This window comes from Zalophus californianus, chromosome 12 (assembly GCF_009762305.2).
Source record: "Zalophus californianus isolate mZalCal1 chromosome 12, mZalCal1.pri.v2, whole genome shotgun sequence".
NCBI lineage: Eukaryota > Metazoa > Chordata > Mammalia > Carnivora > Otariidae > Zalophus > Zalophus californianus.
Genome location: NC_045606.1, coordinates 2,139,569 through 2,161,708, shown reverse-complemented (window position 1 = coordinate 2,161,708; position 22,140 = coordinate 2,139,569). Strand labels below are relative to the sequence as shown.

Below are 22,140 nucleotides of genomic sequence, written 5' to 3'. Positions count from 1 at the left end.
AACAAGGGAGGGGGGAGGGCAGGAGAGGGGAGCAGGGCCCCAGAGGGTGTGCAAGAGACAGAGCCGGGCCACTAGGGATGACCCGATCAACGCTCCAAAAACCGCTTCTCCAAGCTTGTTGTTATTTTAAGGCACTTGGCAGCCTGCACACCAGTCTTGGGCTCCTAGGCGCAGGGCCCAGAGTCACAGGTCTTTCTCCCTGCAGCTGGTGGGCGTCCTGACACTGGCCGCCCACTGCCACCTGCGCGCGGTACCGCTGGGCGCCTTCGCAGACTTCTCCCGAGGCCCGCTGTTCCGTCTTCCGGGAAGAAGCCAAACAGACACATCCCGCGGTCCTTCTGGGTCTGACCTGTGGGCCCCGGCTTGGTGCTGCGGGGCCCTTTTCACAGTAGTGAGCACTGCGTGGTGGGGAATGGTACGTGCACACATCCCAGAAGTCAGGGTGTGCCGGGGATTCACCTGCTGTCGGGGCGAAATTCTCCGTGGCCCGTGTGCACCTTTCCGCATGGCCATGGCTTCCTGAGGCCCACCTGCCCTGCACTGGGCAGGGCTGGACATTGCTGCAACCTGAACAGGTCCAGCAAGACCGGCATCCCAGGGTGCCGCCTCCTCCAGGGAGCCCCTGGCCCTCCAAGTGCTGAGCCACACCCCGTCTCTTTCCCAACCTCCTCTCATGGTCACTGCTAACTCTTGGTTGTTATTTCAAACTTCCCATCTTATAAGGATTTCACTCCATCAGCCAGCCTTCCCTGGATAGGTTCTCTGGCCTCGGGGCTGAGTTAGGAGTGGGGCTCCCTGTTTACCACCTTCCTACTGATATACCACTTGCAAACAGTCATTTCACACACACACACATCCCAGTGTAAACTCAGACCTTGACAGTACTCAGACCTAAGCCCTTTGTTTTTTCCAGGGTTCCTAGCTCCCTGCTCACTGCTCATTCGTCCATCTAGTCTTCCATCTTCCCACCCACCCATCTATCCACCCATCTCTCCATCCCTCGCTCCCTCCCTCCCTCCCCCCATCCCTCCCTCCCTCTCTCCTTCCCTCCCCCATTCTTCCATCCATCCATCTAATTTTCCATCCACTCACCCATCCCTCCACCTATCCACTTAACCACCCATCCATCCATCCATCCACTGACCCATCCATCCATCCACCCATCCATCCATCCATCCATCCATCCATCCAAACATCCATCCATCCATCCAAACATCCATCCATCCACCCATCCATCCATCCATCCATCCAAACATCCATCCATCCATCCATCCATCCATCCATCCATCCATCCATCCATCCACTGACCCATCCATCCAAACATCCATCCATCCATCCACCCACCCATCCATCCATCCATCCATCAAACATCCATCCATCCATCCATCCATCCATCCATCCATCCATCCAATCCACTCATTTGTTCATTCATGCACTCATTCAGCAATTACTTAAAGAATACCTATTCTATTCAGGCAATGGTGAACCAACCATAAGAGGACATGGTCCACAGTCCATAGAAAAAGACATGTATAAACAAAGAGTTATAGCAATTTTTGTATTTTTGATACATTTCTTTTATTGGATATGTGGTTTGCAAATATTTTTCCCATTCCGTGGTTTGTCCTCGTCATTCCTCTAACAGTTTTTTTTAGCAGAGGTTGTTAATATTTATAAAGGCCAATTTATCAGTTTCTTCTTTTATAGATTCTACTGGTGTCCTATCTGAAAATGAATGGCAACCCCACGGTCACACACATTTTCTCCTATGTTTCTTCTAGAACTTTTATTGTTTTATGTTTTAGATTTAGGTCAGTAGTCCATTTTGATTGATTGATTGATTGATTTTTCCATTTTGATTTAATGTTAGTGTAAGGGACAACTTTTTGCTCAGAGTGAATGTTCTTTCCTGTTTGGGATATCCAGTTGTTCCAGCGCCATCTTTAAAAAGCATGTTGAGGCGCACCTGGGTGGTGCAGTTGGTTGAGCATCCAGTTCTTGAGTTCGGCTCAGGTTGTGATCTCAGGATCCTGAGACTGAGCCTCGTGTCGGGCTCAGAGCTCAGCACAGAGTCTGCTTGAGATTCTCTCTCTACCTCTCTCTTCCCCTTTGGCTCATGCTCAATCTCTCTCTCTCTCTCTCAAATAAGTCTTTTTTTTTTTTTTTTTTTTTAAAGCATGTTTTATTGCCAGTGTATCTTTGTCACAAATCTGTTCGTGGTTTCCGTGAGTCTGTTTCTGGGTTATCTGTTCTAGTCCACTGATCTATTCCGTCGCCAATCCCACACTGTCAGGATTACTAGAACTCTATAGTAAGTCTTCACATAGCGCAGGTGAGCCTTCCAGATTCGTTCTTTTGCAGTTTGGGCTGCTCTAGTTCTTTTGCCTTTCCATATGAATTATAGAATCAGCTTGTCGGCATCTATGAAACAGCATGCTGGGATTTTGCTCAAGATTGCTGTGGATGCGTAAATCAAATTTGGAGAGAACTGACAACTTCATCAGAGCAAGTTTATCAACCCAAGAATCCTGTCTGTGTCTCCATTCATTTAGAGCTTTCACGTCTGTCTTCGGTGTTCAGTAGTTTTTAGCAAATTATATGCAATTTTATTTTATTTTATCTTACTTTAGAAGTATTTATTTAATTATCTGAGGCATCTCCTCAAAGGGAAGAGCACCTGGGGGGGAGGCAGGCATCACAAGAGTGAAGATGGTGGTGAGGCCCATGCTGGATTTGGGAATGATGCTTGGAGCCAGTCATGGCGGGCCCTGAATGTCACACTAAGATGATGAGGTGCTTGGGCTTTATCATGAGGAACAGGAAGGCAGTGGTACCCGGGGGTCCCTGAGAGCAGGAGTCGGGGCGCGTTACCGCGGGCTCCTGAGGCTCCTGTGGCTGGTAAAGCAGGGAAGCCGCAGACCCACATATACTGTCTGAATGGACAGTGCCCTGTCCTCAGGCACCTAGGCCTCCCTGCAGGGTTCTGACACATGGCCAGGCATTCAAGGGATTTAGGGCTGATCCAGGAAAAAGATAAGACCACGAGAGACAATAATGCACACAAGCTGTATGTGGCCACGTCCTGACAGGGGTCACAGTCCAGGACTGTCCAGAGGCTGTGTCTCAGGGCCACCATCAAGAACCAGGGAAGGGCAGGGGGACATGGGGAGGGGTGGGAGAGGGGTCTTCTGTGTGTAGATGTCACCCAACAGCAAGTGGGAAGTCTGAGTCAGAGATCCCAAGGGCAGTGGCATGCTGGAGTCCAGGAACTGATAACAGCTGTCTGTGATATCCGCAGGGTATGCAAAGCAGGCTCTGAAATGGCTCAAACTTTGCCTGTTTGGACTATTTTTACAACAGTTGAACGCATACAACTTTGAGTTTGGTGCCTACAGGCTTTCTGAGCAAGCAGGTCTCAGCCTGTAGTAAAGAAGGAAACAAGCTGGGGCCATTCTGCAGAGAGCATGTGAGCTCGTCTTCCTGTCTCCTGGGCACAGGCTCAGGCTCACGCAGTGGGGCCCCCCCAGAGCCTGGCGGGGCTGCAGAGCACCCCGAAACCAAGTTTGCATGTGGAAATGCACACCATGTTGACAATCTTCATCCTCAACTTTTAGAGACTGAAAAGAGCCTTTATGTATATATCCATTTATATACCCATTTTGATTGTTGAATTCACCTTGTTGCAATTTAGTTCCATGCACCCGATTTTTTTTTTTTTTTTGCTAAGCAGTTGCTGTCTTACTAAAAGGTCATAAAATAGCATCATCAGATAGAATCCCCATTTTATCGTCTATCACATTAACGAAGCCATGTTTTGGTTGATGACATGAAATTTGTCTTTTCTTTCCTCTCCCCAGCTGAGAGATTCCCTCGTGACTCTTGCTCGAAAAAGGAAATCTTTTCAAAGACAGTCCCTCTTGAGCCTGGCCGATGTGACTGCCTGCGTGCAAGGGGCGGCCCAGGCCTGGCTGGGGCTGGAGAGGCCACAGCGGGAAGAGGCAGAGATGGCTGAGAGGCAGGTAAGCTGTGGGTGTTGGATTAGTGAGCACGATGTCTCGCCCGGACAGTTCTTCTTCCTTGTAGAACCTCACTTCCGGTTATCTAAGCACGATGGGATTCTGTGCCCCCTGTCATTGCAGAGCCATGGCATTTCTAGCACTTAGCAGATTACCAAGCAGGTTCTCTTCCCTTAACTCATGATGTCCTTGGATGACCCTGTGAGGTTAGAAAGACTGAGTTTATGATTCCTCCCCCCTTCCCTGTAACACACACACATACCCCACTATGTCCCTACAGAACAGCCATTTGCTTTTGGTTTCTGCCAGCAGTGCCAAACTTCTCCCCAAACGGGGATGTAGGTCAGCCTAGTCCCCCTGACATGACTGCAAGCAAACAAAGCAGGCATTTGCACACTGAATGCCCAGCTATCCTTCACGACTGATACTTACGTATCTCTGAGTATAGTTCCAAAGCCAATCATGTGCAACTGTGATCTTGGGCATTTTTTAGGGCTTCACTCTTTATTATGTATTTTACCATCCCTTACTGCCTTTAAACCCATGTGATAGTCCTCATATAGGCATTCTGAACCCTAACTCTTACCTGCATGTGACCCGGGACATCAGGGATGAGTGTGCACAAACGTACATAACCTGGGGCATCAGGGATGAGTGTGCACATGTGTGTGAGCCAGGGAGTCAGGGACGAGTGTGCACATGTGTGTGAGCCGGGGAGTCAGGGACGAGTGTGCACATGTGTGTGAGCCGGGGAGTCAGGGACGAGTGTGCACACATGTACGTGACCCAGGGCTTCAGGGACGAGTGTGCACATGTGTGTGTGAACCAGGGAGTCAGGGAACTGAGGTCAAGAACTCAGGCCCAGCACCGAGGTCTCTGACTCCAGTGAGTTTTCTCACAAAGCACAATACCATCTAAAGTCAGTACCACGAAATGCTTCAGATAATAGAGGAAAAGAAAAAGTTTCATTTCTTGAGGGCATTCACTAATCTGGCTTTCTTTGCTCCAGAATTACCACCTGGATGAAGTTTCTGATCTGCTAGATGAACTTCTGTGGAAAATTCATGGTTTGTCGGACAGCCCACGACGTCCTCGTCCGGAGCAGCGATTTGGTGATACGGGAGAGGCCAGGGCAGAAGGCCGTCCCTCGGTGGGCGTTTCTGCCTAACAAGCCACTGAGGTAAGCAAATGAGAAATTATTTTTATCACTCTACTTTAGAGCAAGGATGTTTTTTAAGTTCTAAGGGAGATAGGAACTGGTTTCCACTCCAGATCATGAGGTCCGTTTGCATAAATATCCCCTCTGGGCCCTCTGGGTAGGTAGCTGGTGGGAAGGTGCGCTGGTCAGAACTGAAGAACTGCTTAATCATGGAAAATGTGTCCTGCGACTTCCAGCTTATGATGGTGGCAGAAATATCTCTGTGCTCCCTGACCTCTGATTAGAGCTGGGAGCAGCAGAGCTAGGGAGAACCAGAAATGGAAATTCCATCCTCCCAGACACCAGGAAATATCTGTGCTCCAGAACAGGACCAAGAATCCCCCAAATGGCGGCCACTACAGAGAAAATTAGACCAAAGGGGGAGAGGATCCTGCCACTTCCCAGAGCACACAGAGTTCTCCAATCTCAACAGTACGTGAGGGGGGTGGGATGGCAGCCAAAGAAAGGCCCCTGGTTTGGATGAAAAGATAATACAACACAACAGAGTTAAAGGAATCCCCTGGAACATGAGTGTTGGGGACATGGGGCTGGAGGAAAGCCATCTGTTGCAGAAACCGTCTGTTGATGTGTAGCCAGCAGAGGGGCTGTTGGTGGCCCACAGGTCTGAAGCCCTGAGATGCACACACTGCGGCAGATACACAGTGAAAAGCCAGATGAGCACTGGGCTCCACCGTGACGTGTGTTCGTGGGGGGCTCCCTGAGATCCAGAGAGACACCGTGGAGCCCAGACCAGCCACCATCACACAGCCCAGTGGCATGGGCATGCTCCCTGGCCACAGTGAGATGGACCCTTTGTGCAGAAGTGGACGCTCATAACAAACACAGATCACCACAGGGCGATGCAACATGCTGCCCAAGAGAGCAGTCGCTAAAGATGACCATAAGGGAAGGAGATGAAGAGCAGGCCTGCAAAGGGTTGCCACACACGGGTGAGACTGTAGGCAAGGGGTTCTCTGCACGCAAGCCTAAGTGCACAGAAAAGTTCCCTCTCTGAAGTAAGAGAGCAGAGCCAAGATGACAGAGCTAAAAGTGGAATAAAAGCACAAAGGAGAATGGGCAGAGTTGAGGAAAGAGAAGAAACAGATGCCAGAAACACGGGCTGAGCAAAAGAAAAAAGTAACAGACTCACAGAAAAGAGAGTGAAGGATCCAGATGGCAAGTTTGAGAACAAAATGAAATAAAAAAAAAACAACCTAAAATTGATTTTAGGGAAAATCATACACATAGAAGTCAGACAAAGAAGAATATGCATAAGGCAGAGAAAAGACGTGTGTCATTAGTGTCTCCCTCCACCCACCCCAGAGAAGAAAGCACAGAAAAAAAGTATTAGAAGATATAATTTACGAAAACTTTCCTGAATTAAAGATATAGATCTATACGTTTAAAGAGTAATTGTATCCCAGGGAAGAAATGGATTCAAATCTATTAAAAAAAGGACAAATCTTGATAAAGTAACTAGAGTAAAGAACTAGAGAGTCTTACCGACAGCCCGATACCTTCCCTACCTATATCCCCCGAAAATCAAGTCACTTCCAAGTAATTACAATTATTTAAAGGTTATTTACTAACAATTACTTAAATTGTAAGAAAGCTATTTAAGTGTGCACATCATTAGAAAATTGGGCAAATGATAGGAAAACATAATTGTTACAGAATAGGAAATACGATGTCCAGTTGTGTAGAGAACTTAGAAGAAAATCTATGAAAACAAAAGGACCGGTGCCCCTTACTGTTTGTAACATAAAATGATGGAAAAGTTCAATACAGAATTTCAGGAGAAAGATGATTCTGTGCATTTGTATTCATTCATACCATAAGGTTAGTGCTATTATCTCTAGATTCTAGGGTTAAAACAAAGGACCATGTATACCGCTAACTTGGTGCTCAGAGGAAAGTAGGGTCTCTGTTATGGAGCACAGCAAATGAAAGTAAATAAGTCTTCAGCTGAAATCATCAGGGGAAATGTGCATACGCACACGCATGCACATGCACACACATGCATGCACACACGCATGCACGCACATGCACACTCACACGCAATGCACACATGTGCACACATACACACATGCGTACACATGCATGCACAAACTAAGCATTTGTAAAGATGAAAATGCAATTTAATTAAATTAGCAAGAAATAGCCTGAGATTAATCTTTTAACAACAATTAATTATTAGCTAATATGTAGCTAAATATGATGGAAGAAAGTGCAATAAATGCATAGAATAAAAATGGGAAAGCAAAAATTAAGGAAATTCAGTGAACTATAAAATATTTGGAACGCAAGAACAGCTCTCAATACTCCTTATGCACCAGCTAACTCGAGTCAGACAGAAGCCTCAAGCAGCGTGTGAAGACCACCCTTCCAAAGGCACCTTGGTTCCGATGGTCCCACAGGTGACATAGTACCAAACTACAAGAGACGCATACGTTCAAAATGTTCTTGGACTGTTGCAGAGCACAGAGAGAGAGAAAGCCTCCAGATGTGCTTCTACAAATCTAAGTAATGTATTAATATCAAAACTGGGCAGCAATATCTCTAATTTAAACAGACAAAACAACCACATGCCAGTTTACTGATTTTGATACCAGAATACCTAAATTGAGAAAACCCTATAAAGGTGAATGAATCCTATCAATGAAACCAAGGATTCCAGGGAACCACGCATTGCCGCAAAATGTGGAACCCCTTTTCTCCATTGAAGGAGGGCAGGAAGCTTGCAGCTCTGTGGTCTTCACACCAGGCCACGGGCTCTGTGTGGAGAGAGGACCTTCCTGCCCCTCCTCCTGGAGCTGGTGGTGTCCCAGTGAAGAGGGCGGTGAGGCTGCCTTCCAACATGATTCCCGGGGCATACTGATCCTGATTGCCTAGAAGCAAGTATCTAGAAATCATAAAAAAGGACTTTGGGAATTTAGCATTTTCTCAGAAGAATATTGTTGTGATTGAAGGTTATGATCTTTATTAAGAATGTAATCTTGCTGGGGCGCCCGGGTGGCTCAGTTGGTTGAACATTGGACTCTTGATTTCAGCTCAGGTCATGATTTCAGGGTTGTGAGATTGAGCCCCATGTCGGGCTCCATGCTGAGTGTGGAGTCTGTTTGGGATTCTCTCTCTCTCTCTCTCTCTGCTCCTCCTCCCCTGCTCATGCTTTCTCTTTCTCTAAAAAACAAAACAAAACAAACAAAAACAATGGCAAATTGAATCCAGCATCAGATTAAAAGAACAATAAGAAAGAACATTTAAGGGATTTACCGGTCTCCTTCCTGGACACGCCCGAGTTGATACATCTAATAGCGGACAGCCACACTTCCCAGCGTGGTTGCTCGTGTTCCCCATGCACAGCGCAGCCTACGGTGGGTCCTCGGATGGGGCACCAGCCTGTGCCGTTCAGACCAGTTTCCTGAGGTTCGAGGACAATTGCCACGGAGGCACGGGGCTGCCTGTAGATCCCAGTTCCTGCGCCACAACCTGCTGGCCCCACACGGGACAGACCCTCTTTTGTATGATGTGATCTGAGCAAACAACCCGTTTGAATTTCCTAACTTCAGGGTAGCTGTTTTTCATCTTAGCCTTTAATAATTCAGATTCGTATCGTTATAAACTGGAAGGGTTGGTTTCCTGGAGCTATGCGAACCACCTACAATCACATTGTTCTTTGTCTTTTTGGAGTGACTCAGTGCAGCGACATGCCGCGGGGCTGCCCGTCTCTGCGCTTTCATCCTTGCCCGCTTGGCAGCCGCAAGTACCTTAGCACGCTCTCTGCTAGGCTGTGTCGATCCCACCCGGGGAGAGCTGCACACCAGAGGACTTTGCCCCAAATTCTTCCTGATGCCCGGACCCCGTCACTTCCCCCCGACCCCACCACCCCAGGGACCCACTGCTCTGTGGGAGTGGCCAGGCCACTGAGACTTCAGTGCAGCTTTGAGGGGCCAGAGGGGTTTTTCCTGCTGATTTCCCTCTGGATTCACTTTTATGAATATGGCTGAGTCAGGCAGGAGCATCCAGAAGGTCAGGAACATCCCGACCTCAGGTTACAGTCTGCCTGAGCGGTTTTGGTCCTTCTTTACAAGGACATGTCATTCCTTAGCACCCACCTGCCAGGAGGAAGCTGGGCATTTGGTGTAGCCGTGGAGGATCCGGGGCTCACTTTCCACCTCCAAGGAAACCTTCGGAGAGGTTTGTGTGTGCCCTGTGAGTCAGTGACTGTCAGGACTCGGGGAGCCCTCAGAAGGGTGGGTTTTCATCCCACTCCTTCCCTTCCCTTTGCCAGTTTGCGGGTGGCCTTAAAAGATATTTGGAAGGCTTGGCCTTTCCTTAACGTGGACAGCCTATGAATGTCACAGAAACCCGCCCAGGAAATTTGCTGAGCTCCCCCTCCCCCCCAAATCCAGGACTTTTTGTGGTTCTGATCGGGTTCCATAAACCCAGCTTTCTGGACTCATGAACACACGGAACTCGAATCCTTGAGAAGAAAACAGGTTATGAAGGGTTGGTTTAAGGAAATATCCGCTTGGCCTGAGCACACAGGAAGTATGGGCTCCCGGGAGAGGCAGGTGGGACTGGTACTCGAGCACCTGCTGAGTGGGATTTGGTTTTAGGCGCTGGCTGGCTGGTGGGTGGGCCTAGGGTAGCGACTTAACATCCTGAACCTCAGTGTCCTCCCGGGTGAAGGACCGAGTGCTATGATGGGCACAGCTCCCAGGGGCTGGGGACAGGGGTCCAGGGATGTCTGTGTCTCCCGAGAAGACACACTATTCCTGGAACTTGGAAAATACAAGTCTCAGAATTGGAGGCAAAGTTCTCAGCGACTCCGGTGCCCACTTGGATCTGCAGCATGAAGGGCCTCGTCGTGGGAGGCTGCAAGGGGCCATTCATGATGCAGATGCTGGGTTACAATGAGGTCTCGGGGCGCCCGGCTGGCTCGGTTGGTGGAGCCTGCGGCTCTTGCTCTCGGGGTCATGAGTTTGAGCCCCACGCTGGGTGTAGAGATCACTTAAAAATAAAATCTTTTAAAAAGATAATAAAAAATTAAAACGACGGGGCGCTTGGGTGGCTCAGTCGTTAAGCGTCTGCCTTCGGCTCAGGTCATGATCTCAGGGTCCTGGGATCAAGTCCCACATCGGGCTCCCTGCTCAGCAAGGAGCCTGCTTCCCCCTCTGCCTCTCCCCCTCTCCCTGCTTGTGCTTGCTCTCTCTCTCCAATAAAGAATAAAATCTTTAAAATAAATTAATAAAATGAGGTTTCCTAGGAAGAATGCACTCCCCCATAACTCCCAAGATTCACTCAATATGTAGCAGGAGATTGGCCCTGGATTTGACTGAACTGACCCAGCATCCCACAGGTCTGCCCGTGAGCTGTGTCTCACCCTCTCCTCTCAGGGCTTTCTACAGAGCCTGGTGCTCACTAAATACGTAGTAATCGGTGATTGGCCAAAAGAAGCTACTAAAATATGTATATGGGTAGAAAGAAGGAAAATAAAGTAAATAGGGCAGAGTGTTAATATGTGATTCCAACACGAGGTATAGGAGCGTTCAAGTGAACTATTCTTGCAAGTTTTCTTGTATGTTCAAGATGATTTCCAAATGAAAAGCTTTGGGGCGCCTGGCCAGCTCAGTCGGTGGGGCGTGCGACTCTTGATCTTGGGATTGTGGGTTCGAGCCCCACGCTGGCCGTAGAGATGACTTAAAAAAAATAAAAAATAAACGAAAAGGCTCTGTTGAATCACTGCACGGCAAGATGGCAACATGCTGGAGTCAAAGCTACGGGTGTGATTAGCTGTGATGGTTCTTATTGTTTTTCTAAACTTTTCTCCATGTCTAAGAATACCTTGGAATTTTTCCCTTCCGTGGACATCACAAGAAAAGCTAATTAAATTTAAGAGAACTATTCAGCTGTGATTTACAGATGCATAATATATCAGAAGTGGAAAGAACCAGACAAATGTTGAAGCCGAAAGTCTTGGAGATAATTTCCTCTGCTTTCGGGATTATATTTAAGTTTGCCCCTGATAACTTCCCAAGATGGAGAGCTGTTGTCGGACTTTGTCGGACTTGATTCATTGCTTCCTGGCAGCCCGAGCTCTGGCCAAATTGAAGTATTATTGTTAATCCCTTCTCCATTTCGTGGTGTGCTGGGGTAACACTTGAGACGCGATGGATAGAAACCAGGACTTCTGTGTGCCTGTGAAAACGTAATTTATTTACGTGAACCAAATTATCTTGTCGTGGGAGCCAAGGAAGCTGGATTCCTAAAGACTAAATGGCACTATCAGCTGACTGCCTTCCGAAGAAGTTTCTGTTTTAGCTGAGAGTCTTTCAAACTACGGTTATGTCCCAAAATAATAAGCAAAATACTGCATTTGTTTGCCGGGGCGGCTGCAACAAAAGCCCAGAAACACAAGCGTAACGTGTCACAGTTTGGGAGCCCCGGGATCCGAGATGGGGTGCCACTGGGCCTCGCACCCTCTGAAGGCGCCGGGGATGGGTCTGTGCCAGGCCTCCCCACCTCCCCTGCCCGGCTCCTCGGCTTGGGGACCCCCAGCTCCTGTTTTCCTGGGGTGGCCCCCTGCGTTTGTCTGTGTGTTTTATAAGGACATGGTCACCTGGGGTTAGGGCTCCCCCCATGGGACTCATCTTGATGTGATCATCCATAGAGTGAGGTCGCATCTACAAGCACTGGGGTGGCACCTTGGCATCTTTGGGTGGGGGACCCATCACGAATACCTTTGAGCAAATGTCACTACTTGAGGACAAGGGCTATATCGTTTCAATTAATTTCAACTTTTTGAGGAATTTCATTCCACTAGGTGAAAAAAAGTAAAACAAAAATTTCACAAGCTTTCTATTTTTTTACTCCGCATAGATCCTCCTGTGGGGAGGCTTTCATAGGACAAATGTTTGCATCTTAGGACATGCTGATTATCGTAAAAACTACAGAAGGAATGAATCATCCGAGTTCTTGGACCCTGAAAAAGATCAGGTGATAACCAAAAAATGAATTCGTTTTTGCCACCTGAAATGGCAGTTTAAACTAGGAGCACGATGGGGCACCTGGGTGGCGCAGTCGGTTGAGAATCCGACTCTTGATTTCAGCTCAGGTCATGATCTCAGGGTCCTGATACCGAGCCCTACGTCGGGCTCCGTGCTCAGTGCAGAGTCTGCTTCTCTCTCCCTCGCTCTGTTTCCCCTCTAGCCCACCCAGGACTCTCTCTCTCAAATAAATAAATCTTAAAAAAATATATAGGCTCACGATTGAGCCTCCCCCTGAAACCATGGGTGTCTGGATACCACACCTTTGTAAAGGACTGACCCCACTCCCCAGCAGCTCAGAAGGAAGTGTCTAGTCTGGGTGGGTTCTAGTGCAGTGGATCAAAGCAGGTGCCGCACTTGGGGACGTGTCCTGAGGAGCTCATCCTGCCTCATGACATTGAGGGGTGAGGCACGTAATTTGCAGTGGGACCAAGGAGAGAGGTGGGGCAGTGGCTAGACCTTCCCTGTCAGACCCCATGCTCCCTTTCTGGCATCGCCAAGTCTCTCTTGGGTGGGAGAGAAGGGGTCCTAATTACAGCAGGCACCGTGGGCATGCCAGACCCAAGCACGTCCCCACTCACTGCCCCGGTGTGGGAAGGTACTGGGCCGGATCTGCAGAATTAGAGTGCTTGTAGAAGGCAGCTGTGGAAGTCTCAGGGACTGGGGACCCCTGTTCTAGGGCTGGCTACCTTCTCCCTGATGTCTCCCGCTGCTGTGGACTGTCTGGAACTGGCTAAAGAGCACAAAAATACTAGCCTTTGGCCTCGGAAATGTAGAAGCCTTAGGAAGGCTTTCTGTGCAGTGAGCAGAGCTCAGTTGTTTTCCAGAGATCGGTGCTGGCCAGAGGCACCTTCATAACTTACTGCATTTCATTTTCACCATCTTCCTGGTCCTGCTGTTGGGCAAGGAGCAAGGAAACTGGATCATCAAATTTCAGGAATGTGACTGGAACCTTTGGATGACCTTAGCATACCCAGTGCCCTGCAGACGGTGAGCGGGTTTGTTCCCAAAGCTGTGGATGACAACGTTTATAATCCTCAGAGGTGGCTGGTTTCTTGCACGCTGAGTCAGAGGAGAGGGATGACCATGCCGGGTCGCGGCAGTGGTCAGGACGGTGATGTGGGGCAGAACAGACACAGAGGTCATGGGGACAGAGCAGAGAATCCAGAGATAGAGCCATGCAAACAGGCCCAACCAGTTTTCGACAAAAGTGCAAAACAATGCAGTTGAAGGAAGAACAGCCTTTTCAACAATGGTGCTGGTGTAATTGGACAGCTGGAAGCAAGAAAAAAGTGAAAAAAAAATAGTGCTTCAATCTGCACCTCACACCTTAGACAAAAATTAACTCAAAACAGATCAGGGACTCAAAGGAAAAACATAAAACCACAGCATTTTTGAAAAAAGAAGAACCAAAGAAGCAAATCAGCACAATCCATAAGATCAAAATTAAAAGCTTTGCTCTACAAGCTACCTTGGGAAAAGGGTAAACAAACAACTAGAGATTGCAAACCACACATTCGACAAAGGGCTAGTATGTAGAATATATAAAGAACTCTCAGAACTCAGCAATAAATTACAAATAATCCTGGTAGAAAACGGACCAAAACATGAACGGACATTTCACTGAAGAGAACGTCCAGAAACTCACGAGATGTGAGCCTCAGCAGCCACGAAGGTGACGAAGGGTGGGACCAGTGAGGCATCACCCCACACCCATGACAACGGCTCAAGTAAAAGTGACACTTCACAGGGCGTGCACGCAGAGACCCGTTCTCGCATCCATTGCTGGTGGGAATGCAGAGGGGTACAGCCCTTCTGGGAAATAGGCAACTTCTTATAAAATGAAACGCAAGAACTTGGGATCCAGAAATGGTACCAGAATGGATATATTTATCCCAGAGAAATGGATATATTTATCCCACACAAAACCCTGAGCGTGCACTTTCCTAGCTTCCTTGTAATACCCCTAAGTGGGGAAACCTCCCCGATACCCGTCACTGATTAAACAGCGAAACTATAGGGCATTTGCCTGTGGAACACTCTGCCGGAGTGAAGAGGAACAGGGTATCCGTGCGTGTGGCAACCAGGGTGCATCTCCAGGGAATTACGCTGACTGTCAGAGCCAAGCTCGGGTTACGTACTATATGATCGTGTTTATGTAACACGCTTGAAGTGACAACATTACGAAGTTGGATAGCAGATTCTAGAGCAGGAGGGAGAGACATGCAGCTAGAATAAGGCAGCAGGAGGGACCCTGGGATGGAATGTTCTGTGTCTTAACCATATCGGATGTAACATCCAAGTTGAGATGGTCCTGTGGTTGCGAGAGACGAGATACGTTACTGTGAGGAAAGCCAGGTAAAGGGTTCATGGGATCTCTGTACAAGGTTTTTACAATTGCACCTGTACCTACGATCTCTCAATGTAAAAAAAAAAAAAAAAAAAAGTTTAAAAATAACTTAAGATTGTTCTAACATGCAAAACTAGCATGATGGAAATGACACTTTATAATTAATAAAAAATGTAATGCTTTCTCTAGCAGACAAGAGAGTGGCCCCAATCAGAAATGTGCTTTACAACCCGCGCAGCTTCCCGGTACCTCCTTCCTCCAGCCCGGCCCAGGGTTTATCCCTTGCCTCCATTATCTTTCCAGCGTGAAAGTTCCAGAGCAGGGAGGCATCTGCGATCCTCCAGGGGTGGCCGTCCCCAGTGCTCTGATCTGCCTAATGAGGGTCCAGCCCGTGTTGGGCCCCACACCATCTGTTTCCACTTCCTGTTGTACCAAGACTCAGACAGGGGCGATCCCATGCCACGGTGGATCCTGGAGAGTCCCTCTTGGAAGCTCCAAAACTCAGGATTATTTGGGATCAGAGTAATATGTTTGTGTCAGTAACCAGATATCTGCAGAGAGAACGCTGGCAGAAGTGTGCATGGAAGAAAGATCAGGGCATCGGCCAAGCCTGAGAGATACAGGAGTTCTGCCTAAAGCCGGAACCACCCTCCCTGACATGGCAGCTCAGCGAATGGGCATCTTGCTCCTTACCAAGCAACATGTTTCCGCCATGACAGGCTCCCTGGCATCCGAACAGCATCAATACCCCCGAACGAAATGGATGAAGGAAAGCAACTCAGCCCAGGACCATGCAAGTTCAATGTCCACATGCACCACTAAATACTTGGTCTCTGCTCTAGGGCGGCCCACTTGACGGGACACGCAGCCGGCGGGCTGACTGGTGGGCCATCTGTCCGCACGGTCGAATACCTCCTCCTTCTGGATCCACATTCGCTGCCCTCACCTAAGAAAGAAGCGGAAATCCTCGTGGTGCTGGGCAGGGCTGAAGCTGTACTTCGGTCGTGCTTTAGACCAGATAAGTTAAGGCTATGAGAGCATATTGTCAAAGACCGTTGAGTTTCTCCATGGGGCAAATGTCCTGATTGAATTACTGATACAACAGTTTGTCAGCTCAGCTCATGTTTAAAAAGGTACAGCCACCAGTTTGTTCTGTGGGCAAAACTCCTTCTGAGATAAAATAGTCTTGCCTTGCATTCCGGGTAGGTCTGCTTCAAGATCCAAGATGCCTCTGAGGTCAGTAGGAGCCACCACAGACCCCCGTGTCGGGGACGACAGTCAGGGGGGAGAGACCAGCACACATGGGACTGAGACATGCGAGATGCCACGAAAGAGGAACTTTTAAGTCACTAACCGATGTGCCAGTGATACAGCCACATTTCCAGTGCCCTTGTCCCTAGTCCAGATTTAAATGCACTGAAAATTGGTGGCTTGGGTCAAAGACCTCAGCACATCAAACAACAGAAGTGGCTTTATTAGTTATTATTTGTATTTATTATTTATTATTTGTGTTAGTTATTGTTTATTATTTGTAAGAGAAATACTTTCCTCATTCCACCCAACTGTAAACTATATTTTTTGATGATGTCCCCATCTCCACCTGACATTGCCCCACCCCCACCGTCCCCATGAGCCCCTTCCCTTGCCTGCTGACTCCTGGCGATCCTCCTCTGGCCCTGTGTGTACCGTCTGTGTGCCCAGAATGATAAACACTAGTCCAGGAACAGGACGGTCGGGGGAAGTCCTGTGTTGTGGCTCACGGGAGTCTGGTTTTCCTTCTCATCAGCCCGGCTGGGGTCCTCTGGCCTCAAAGAACCAGCTTTGGTTTCATTGCCTTTCTCTGTTCTAGGCACTGATTTCTGCCCTGATCTTTAGTATTTTCTTTCTCCTGCTGCCATTAGGTTTAATTGGTTCTTCTTGTCCTTCTTCAGATAGAAGCTGAGCTCCCTGGCTGGAGATGTTTCTTCTTTCCCATGGCAAGCATTTAGTGCTATGGTTCGCTCTCAAAGGATGGCTTTAGTGCATCCTGCGGGCTGTTACAGGCTGCGTTTTCATTTTCATTTAGTTCAAAATACTTTCTAATTTCCCTTTTGGCTTCTTCTGTGACCCCATATGTAGAAGCCTGCCTTTTAGTCCGCATGTATTGGGATTTTCCAGATGTCCTCACGTAACTGATTTCTAATTCTGTTGTGGTCAGAGAACATACCTCGTGTGGCTTGAATCCTTTGACAATTCCTGAGACTTGTTTTATGTCCCTGAACGTGGCTGGACGTCCTAAGGAGCATGTCCCCTTTGTCGCTGGGAGAGCACTCTGGCTGTCCCTGAGGGAGGGCTGGCTGACGGCTTTGTTGGAGGCTCGCGCACCTGCTGATTGTCTGCTGGAGTCGGTCAGGACGTGGGGACTGAAGTCACGTCCTGCGGCTACGGATTGTCTGCTTCTCTTTGCAGCGCCGACAGCTTTTCTTACTTTGTTCTTATCCTCATTCCTCTGTATGTAAAGTGTTCTTTATCTCTGACCACTTTTAAGATTTCCTCTCTATCGCTGGTTTTGAGCAATTGGAGCACAATGTGCTTGGGGTGGTTTTCTTCCTGTCTGCGATGCTCAGCCTCGCTTGGATCTGGGGATGTACAGCTTCCATGAGAACTGGAAAATTTGGAGACATTTCTTCAAGTATTTTCCTCACACCTGCCCCACATCCTTCATGGCCTCAAGCACCTGTCAGGCCCCCTGACGTTGTCCCACAGCTCACGGGTGTCCTTTTCACTTAAAACAATCTTTTTTTTTTAATAATTTTTTATTGTTATGTTAATCACCATACATTACATCATTAGTTTTTGATGTAGCGTTCCATGATTCATTGTTTGTGCATAACACCCAGTGCTCCATGCAGAATGTGCCCTCTTTAATACCCATCACCAGGCTAACCCATCCCCTACCCCCTTCCCCTCTAGAACCCTCAGTTTGTTCTTCAGAGTCCATCGTCTCTCATGGCTCGTCTCCCTCTCCGACTTACTCCCCTTCATTCTTCCCCTCCTGCTATCTTCTTCTTTTTCTTTTTTCTTAAAATATGTTGCATTATTTGTTTCAGAAGTACAGATCCGTGATTCATCAGTCTTGTATTAAAACAATCTTTTTTTCTCTTTGTGTTTCATTTCGAATATTTTAAATAGTTATATCCTCAAGTTTGCCAATCTTTTATAATTAAGTAATTAACCCAGTGTCTAATCTTCTGTATCCTCAAGTTTGCTAATCTTTCTAATTAAGTAATTAACCCCATGTCTAATCTTCCCTGAATCCCATACAGCATGTATATTTACACACACACACACACACACACACACACACACACACACACACACACACACACACATCTTATCTCAAGCTTTATAGGTTTCATCTCTAGAAGTTTGACTGGTTGTGTTTTTTTTTTTTTAAGATTTATTTATTTGAGAGACAGAGAGAGAGAGGTGGGGGGAGGGGCAGAGGGAGAGAATCTCAAGCCGACTCTGCGCTGAGTGAGGGGCCCCACACAGGGCTCGATCTCACAACCCTGAGATCATGACCTGAGCTGAAACCAAGAGTCGGACGCCCGACCCACTGTGCCACCCAGATGCCCCTGATTAGTTGGGTTTTTAAACCTATCTTCCACGTCTCTACTTCATTTCTTGACTATCTAGAAATCCAGTTATAATAATGTCTTTGGTTTATACCCTCTAATTCCAGCATCTGTGTCCCCTCCGCATCAGCTTTAACTGTTTGATTTTTCTCATCTCGGTCACGTTTCTCCACTGCTTTGCATACCTGCTATACCACACTTGTGAGTCTTACCATGTTGAACGCTGGATATTTTGTATTTCTGTGAAAACTCATGGGCTTTGTTCTGGGATGCTGTTGAGTTCCTTGGAAAGACTTTGAGCCACGTGACTCTTGCTTTGCAGACATGTGAGGCAGGCCATGGGCAGCCTTAATACGGAGCTAATCGTTGTCTCTGCAGAGATGAGGCCCTTCTGGAAGGGCCTGCACGAGGCCACGCCGACGATGAGGTTGTCCACTCCGGCCCCGCGTGGGCACCGGGCACTGCTCTAACCCGCTCAGCTGCTCTCGGCCTGGCCTTGAGGAATTTCCCCTCGCAGACGTGTGGAGGGCCTCTCTGGGCCTCTCTCCTCTGTGGGCCCCCTGCGAACGCCAGCTGCCGGGACCCCCAGGCCCTCACCTCTGCCCCCCAGCCCAGGGAGCCTGCCGTGCCCTGCCTCTGTGTGCCCTCCCTGGAAACTCAAGCAGCGGGCCGTGTATCCTGGGGCTCTTCTTGCTCGTTCCCTGTCTTCCAGCAAAAGAGGGATGAACCGTTGACTCACGGGATGATGGGGACGGGTCCCCGTGAGCCTACGCCGAGTGAAAGCAGCCGGACGGCTAGAGTCCGCAGGCACCGAGTGCTTCCGTTCAGACGCGATTCTGGGGCAGGAAAATGAGCGTGTGGTGACAGAAGCCCGACCCACGGCTGCAGGGGCCTGGGGGTGGGGGATGGCGGGACTACAGACGGCCATGAGGAGACACTTGGGGGCCACGCAGACGTAACAGCCTTCAGTGACGTCATCGAGACGTCGAGCTCCCGAGCCAGCGTGCTGGTGGCCTTCCCGACCAGCCCAGAGACACGCGCCCGCATCCACAGGGGCTCTGAGTCAGAACCCGCACAAAGTCCGGGAGACAGCAGGGCTCTGCTCATGCCCTCCACGGGGCCGACGGGCTGTTCAGCCTTGGCCGTGGCCGTGGGCAGAGCAGTGAGGGCGCCACTCCTCACCGCAGCAGCCGTGCTGGGGACCTCTTTCCTTCCATCTTGGTCAGTCCACTGTGCCAACTAGCAGGCCATTGTCCAAACTCACATTTCTTTGATTACTGGTGAAGTTGAGTATTTTTTTTTTTTTTTATGTGTGCTGGCCACTTTTCTTTTTTTCAGTAAATTGTTCATGTACTTGGCCCATCTTTCTTTTCTTTTCTTTCTTTCTTTTTTTTCTTAAGGTGTTTTATGTATTCATTTGGGAGCAACAGAGAGTGAGAGAGAGCATGAGCACAGGGTTGGGGGAGGAGGGACAGAGGCAGAGGGAGAAGGAGAAGCAGACTTCCCGCCGAGCAGGGAGCCCGATGTGGGGCTCGATCCCAGGACCCCGAGATCTTGGCCTGAGCCGAAGGCAGACGCTTCACCGACTGAGCCACCCAGGCGCCCTGGCCCATCTTTCAATTGGAAAAAATACTTACTTTTGTGTCTGATTAGAAGAGATCTTTATTGGGCACCTGGGTGGCTCAGTCGTTAAGCATCTGCCTTTGGCTCAGGTCGTGATCCCAGGGTCCTGGGATCGAGCCCCACGTCGGGCTCTCTGCTCGGCGGGAAGCCTGCTTCTCCCTCCCCCACTCCCCCTGCCTGTGTTCCCTCTCTCGCTGTGTCTCTCTCTGTCAAATAAATAAACAAAATCTAAAAAAAAAAAAAGATCTTTATTTAGTAAGTGTGTTCATTTGCTAGGGCAGTCAGAACGCAGTAGCACAGATCATGTGGCCCGGATGGAAATGGGTTTCCTACCGGTGCTGGAGGCTGGAAGTCCGAGATCGGGGTGTCTGGGACTGGCTGTCCTGAGGCCTCCCTCCCTGGCGGGGAGACACCATCTTCTCCCTCTGTGTCCTGACCTCCTCCTCTTATAAGGGCACCAGTCAGATGGGATTAGCACCCATCCCAACGGCCTCATTTGGTCTTAATCACATCTTTAAATGCCCTATCTCCAAATACGATTATATTCCGACGTATGAACATGGACAGGACTGTCAACATATGAATCCCGAGGGGACGCAATTCGGCCCATAACACCAAGAATTCTAACTATTCTACCTACTTCCTTTTTTGCCTTTGAAATTCTCGTTGATAACAAATACAACAGACCACCTATGTATGTGTGCGTATTCTACTGTTGCTTGCCACATGCCAGCCACGGTTTGAAGTTGTTTTTTTACAAATATTAACTAGTTGAGTCTTCACACAGCCCTGAGAAATAGGTTTTATTAGCCTCTGCCTTTGTGTCAGGGCACAGAGGGATAAAGTAATGTGTCGCGGGTCCCAGAGCGAGAAGGCAGTGACGCTAGCACGTGAACCAGGCACTGGGGTTCTGGAACCAGCATTTACGCATCCGGACATCCTGCCTCTTGGGGGGAGCAGAGTCCACGGAAACCTCACCCCGGGATGGACTCAGCTTCTGCCCTTGGGGTTCACTGCACAGAACCTTCTCCGTCCTGACAGATCATAATACGGATTCATCTTTCTGTCTATTTATTTTAGGTGGATTTGGGATTTGTTCCGGTGTAAGATGGTTTTCATTTTTTCTTTCTGGCCACCAGGGAGGGAGGACTCACGGCAGCCCGGTGCCATGCTAAGGTGCTCTCAAACATCTGAACCCACACAACACCGTCTGCAGCCGACGTCCGGGCTTTATAAGGACAAGAATCAAGGTTCCAGGAAGGCACCCATGATTCAAGTTCACACAAGTATACGGAAAACTAAGTCACAATCGAGGTTTGTCTGTCACCAGACCATCACTCAAAACCCCCCTCCCAACAGTCCATATTGGGGTAAGAGTCCATCTCTACTGTTTTCCAGATGGTTCCTTTCCTAGCTGCCCTGGAGCTACGTATTGTTGTATTTGTTTGCTTATTTGTTTTACTGAATCCGTCCTGGTATCAAAAGACTATCATCTTATTGTGTGACGTTTCTGTTCTAGCTGTTGAGTCTCGGTTCCTATAAGGTAGCACATAAATCTAATAAATGCAATAAAATGGACTGGGATGGGGGCGCCTGGGTGGCTCAGTCGATTAAACATCTGACTCTTGATTTCGGCTCAGGTCATAACCTCAGGGTGGTGAGATCAAGCCCCCCATTGGGCTCCCCACTTGGTGGGGGATTTGCTTGGGATTCTCCCTCTCCATCTGTCCCTCCCCGCTTCCCTCTCGAAAGAAAAGAAAGAAGGAAGGAAGGAAGGAAGGAAGGAAGGAAGGAAGGAAAGAAGGAAAGAGAGAAAGAGAGAGAGAGAGAGAAAGAGAGAGAGAGAAAGAAGAAAGAGAGAAAGAGAGAAAGAAAGGAAGAAAGGAAAGACAAGACAGAAGTATTGGACCAGGATGGGATTTTGATTTTTAAGTAGGGTTTTTCAAATAAAGTCCTCATTTTGTAAAGTTAGCAATTGAATCTTGCCAGATTAATGGCTCTTATTTTTCCTGACTTACTAATTCAATGTAAAATGGTTATTCAAACTGAACTTTGAAGTTGGCTAGGTTGATATTTTGAATCCATTTAAAAACCTCCCTGCTCTTTTTGCAGCTTCTTGGGGTACAAAAAAAAAAGAAATTTGAAAACGATGTGAGGTAATGATGTTATGGTGACCACTTGCAGCATATATAAATATCAAATCATTACATTGTACACCTGCAACTAATATAATGTTACGTGGCAATGATGTCAATAAAAACATTAAAACGTATGATACAAAAAAAGT

At 48.3% G+C, this 22,140-nt stretch overlaps 1 protein-coding gene across 1 annotated transcript in view; it reads left to right on the top strand.

Moving 5' to 3' along the window:
- Positions 1-21,520, top strand: part of PKD1L1 (polycystin 1 like 1, transient receptor potential channel interacting) — a 100,003-nt gene extending 78,483 nt beyond the window's left edge. The window contains exons 47-50 of the mRNA XM_035723181.1: positions 206-415; positions 3,858-4,019; positions 5,026-5,196; positions 20,993-21,520. Coding sequence (XP_035579074.1) covers positions 206-415; positions 3,858-4,019; positions 5,026-5,184 — 531 coding nt within the window. The 3' untranslated portion in view covers positions 5,185-5,196; positions 20,993-21,520. The remainder of the gene's footprint in view (positions 1-205; positions 416-3,857; positions 4,020-5,025; positions 5,197-20,992) is intronic.
- The last annotated feature ends 620 nt before the right edge of the window (positions 21,521-22,140 follow it).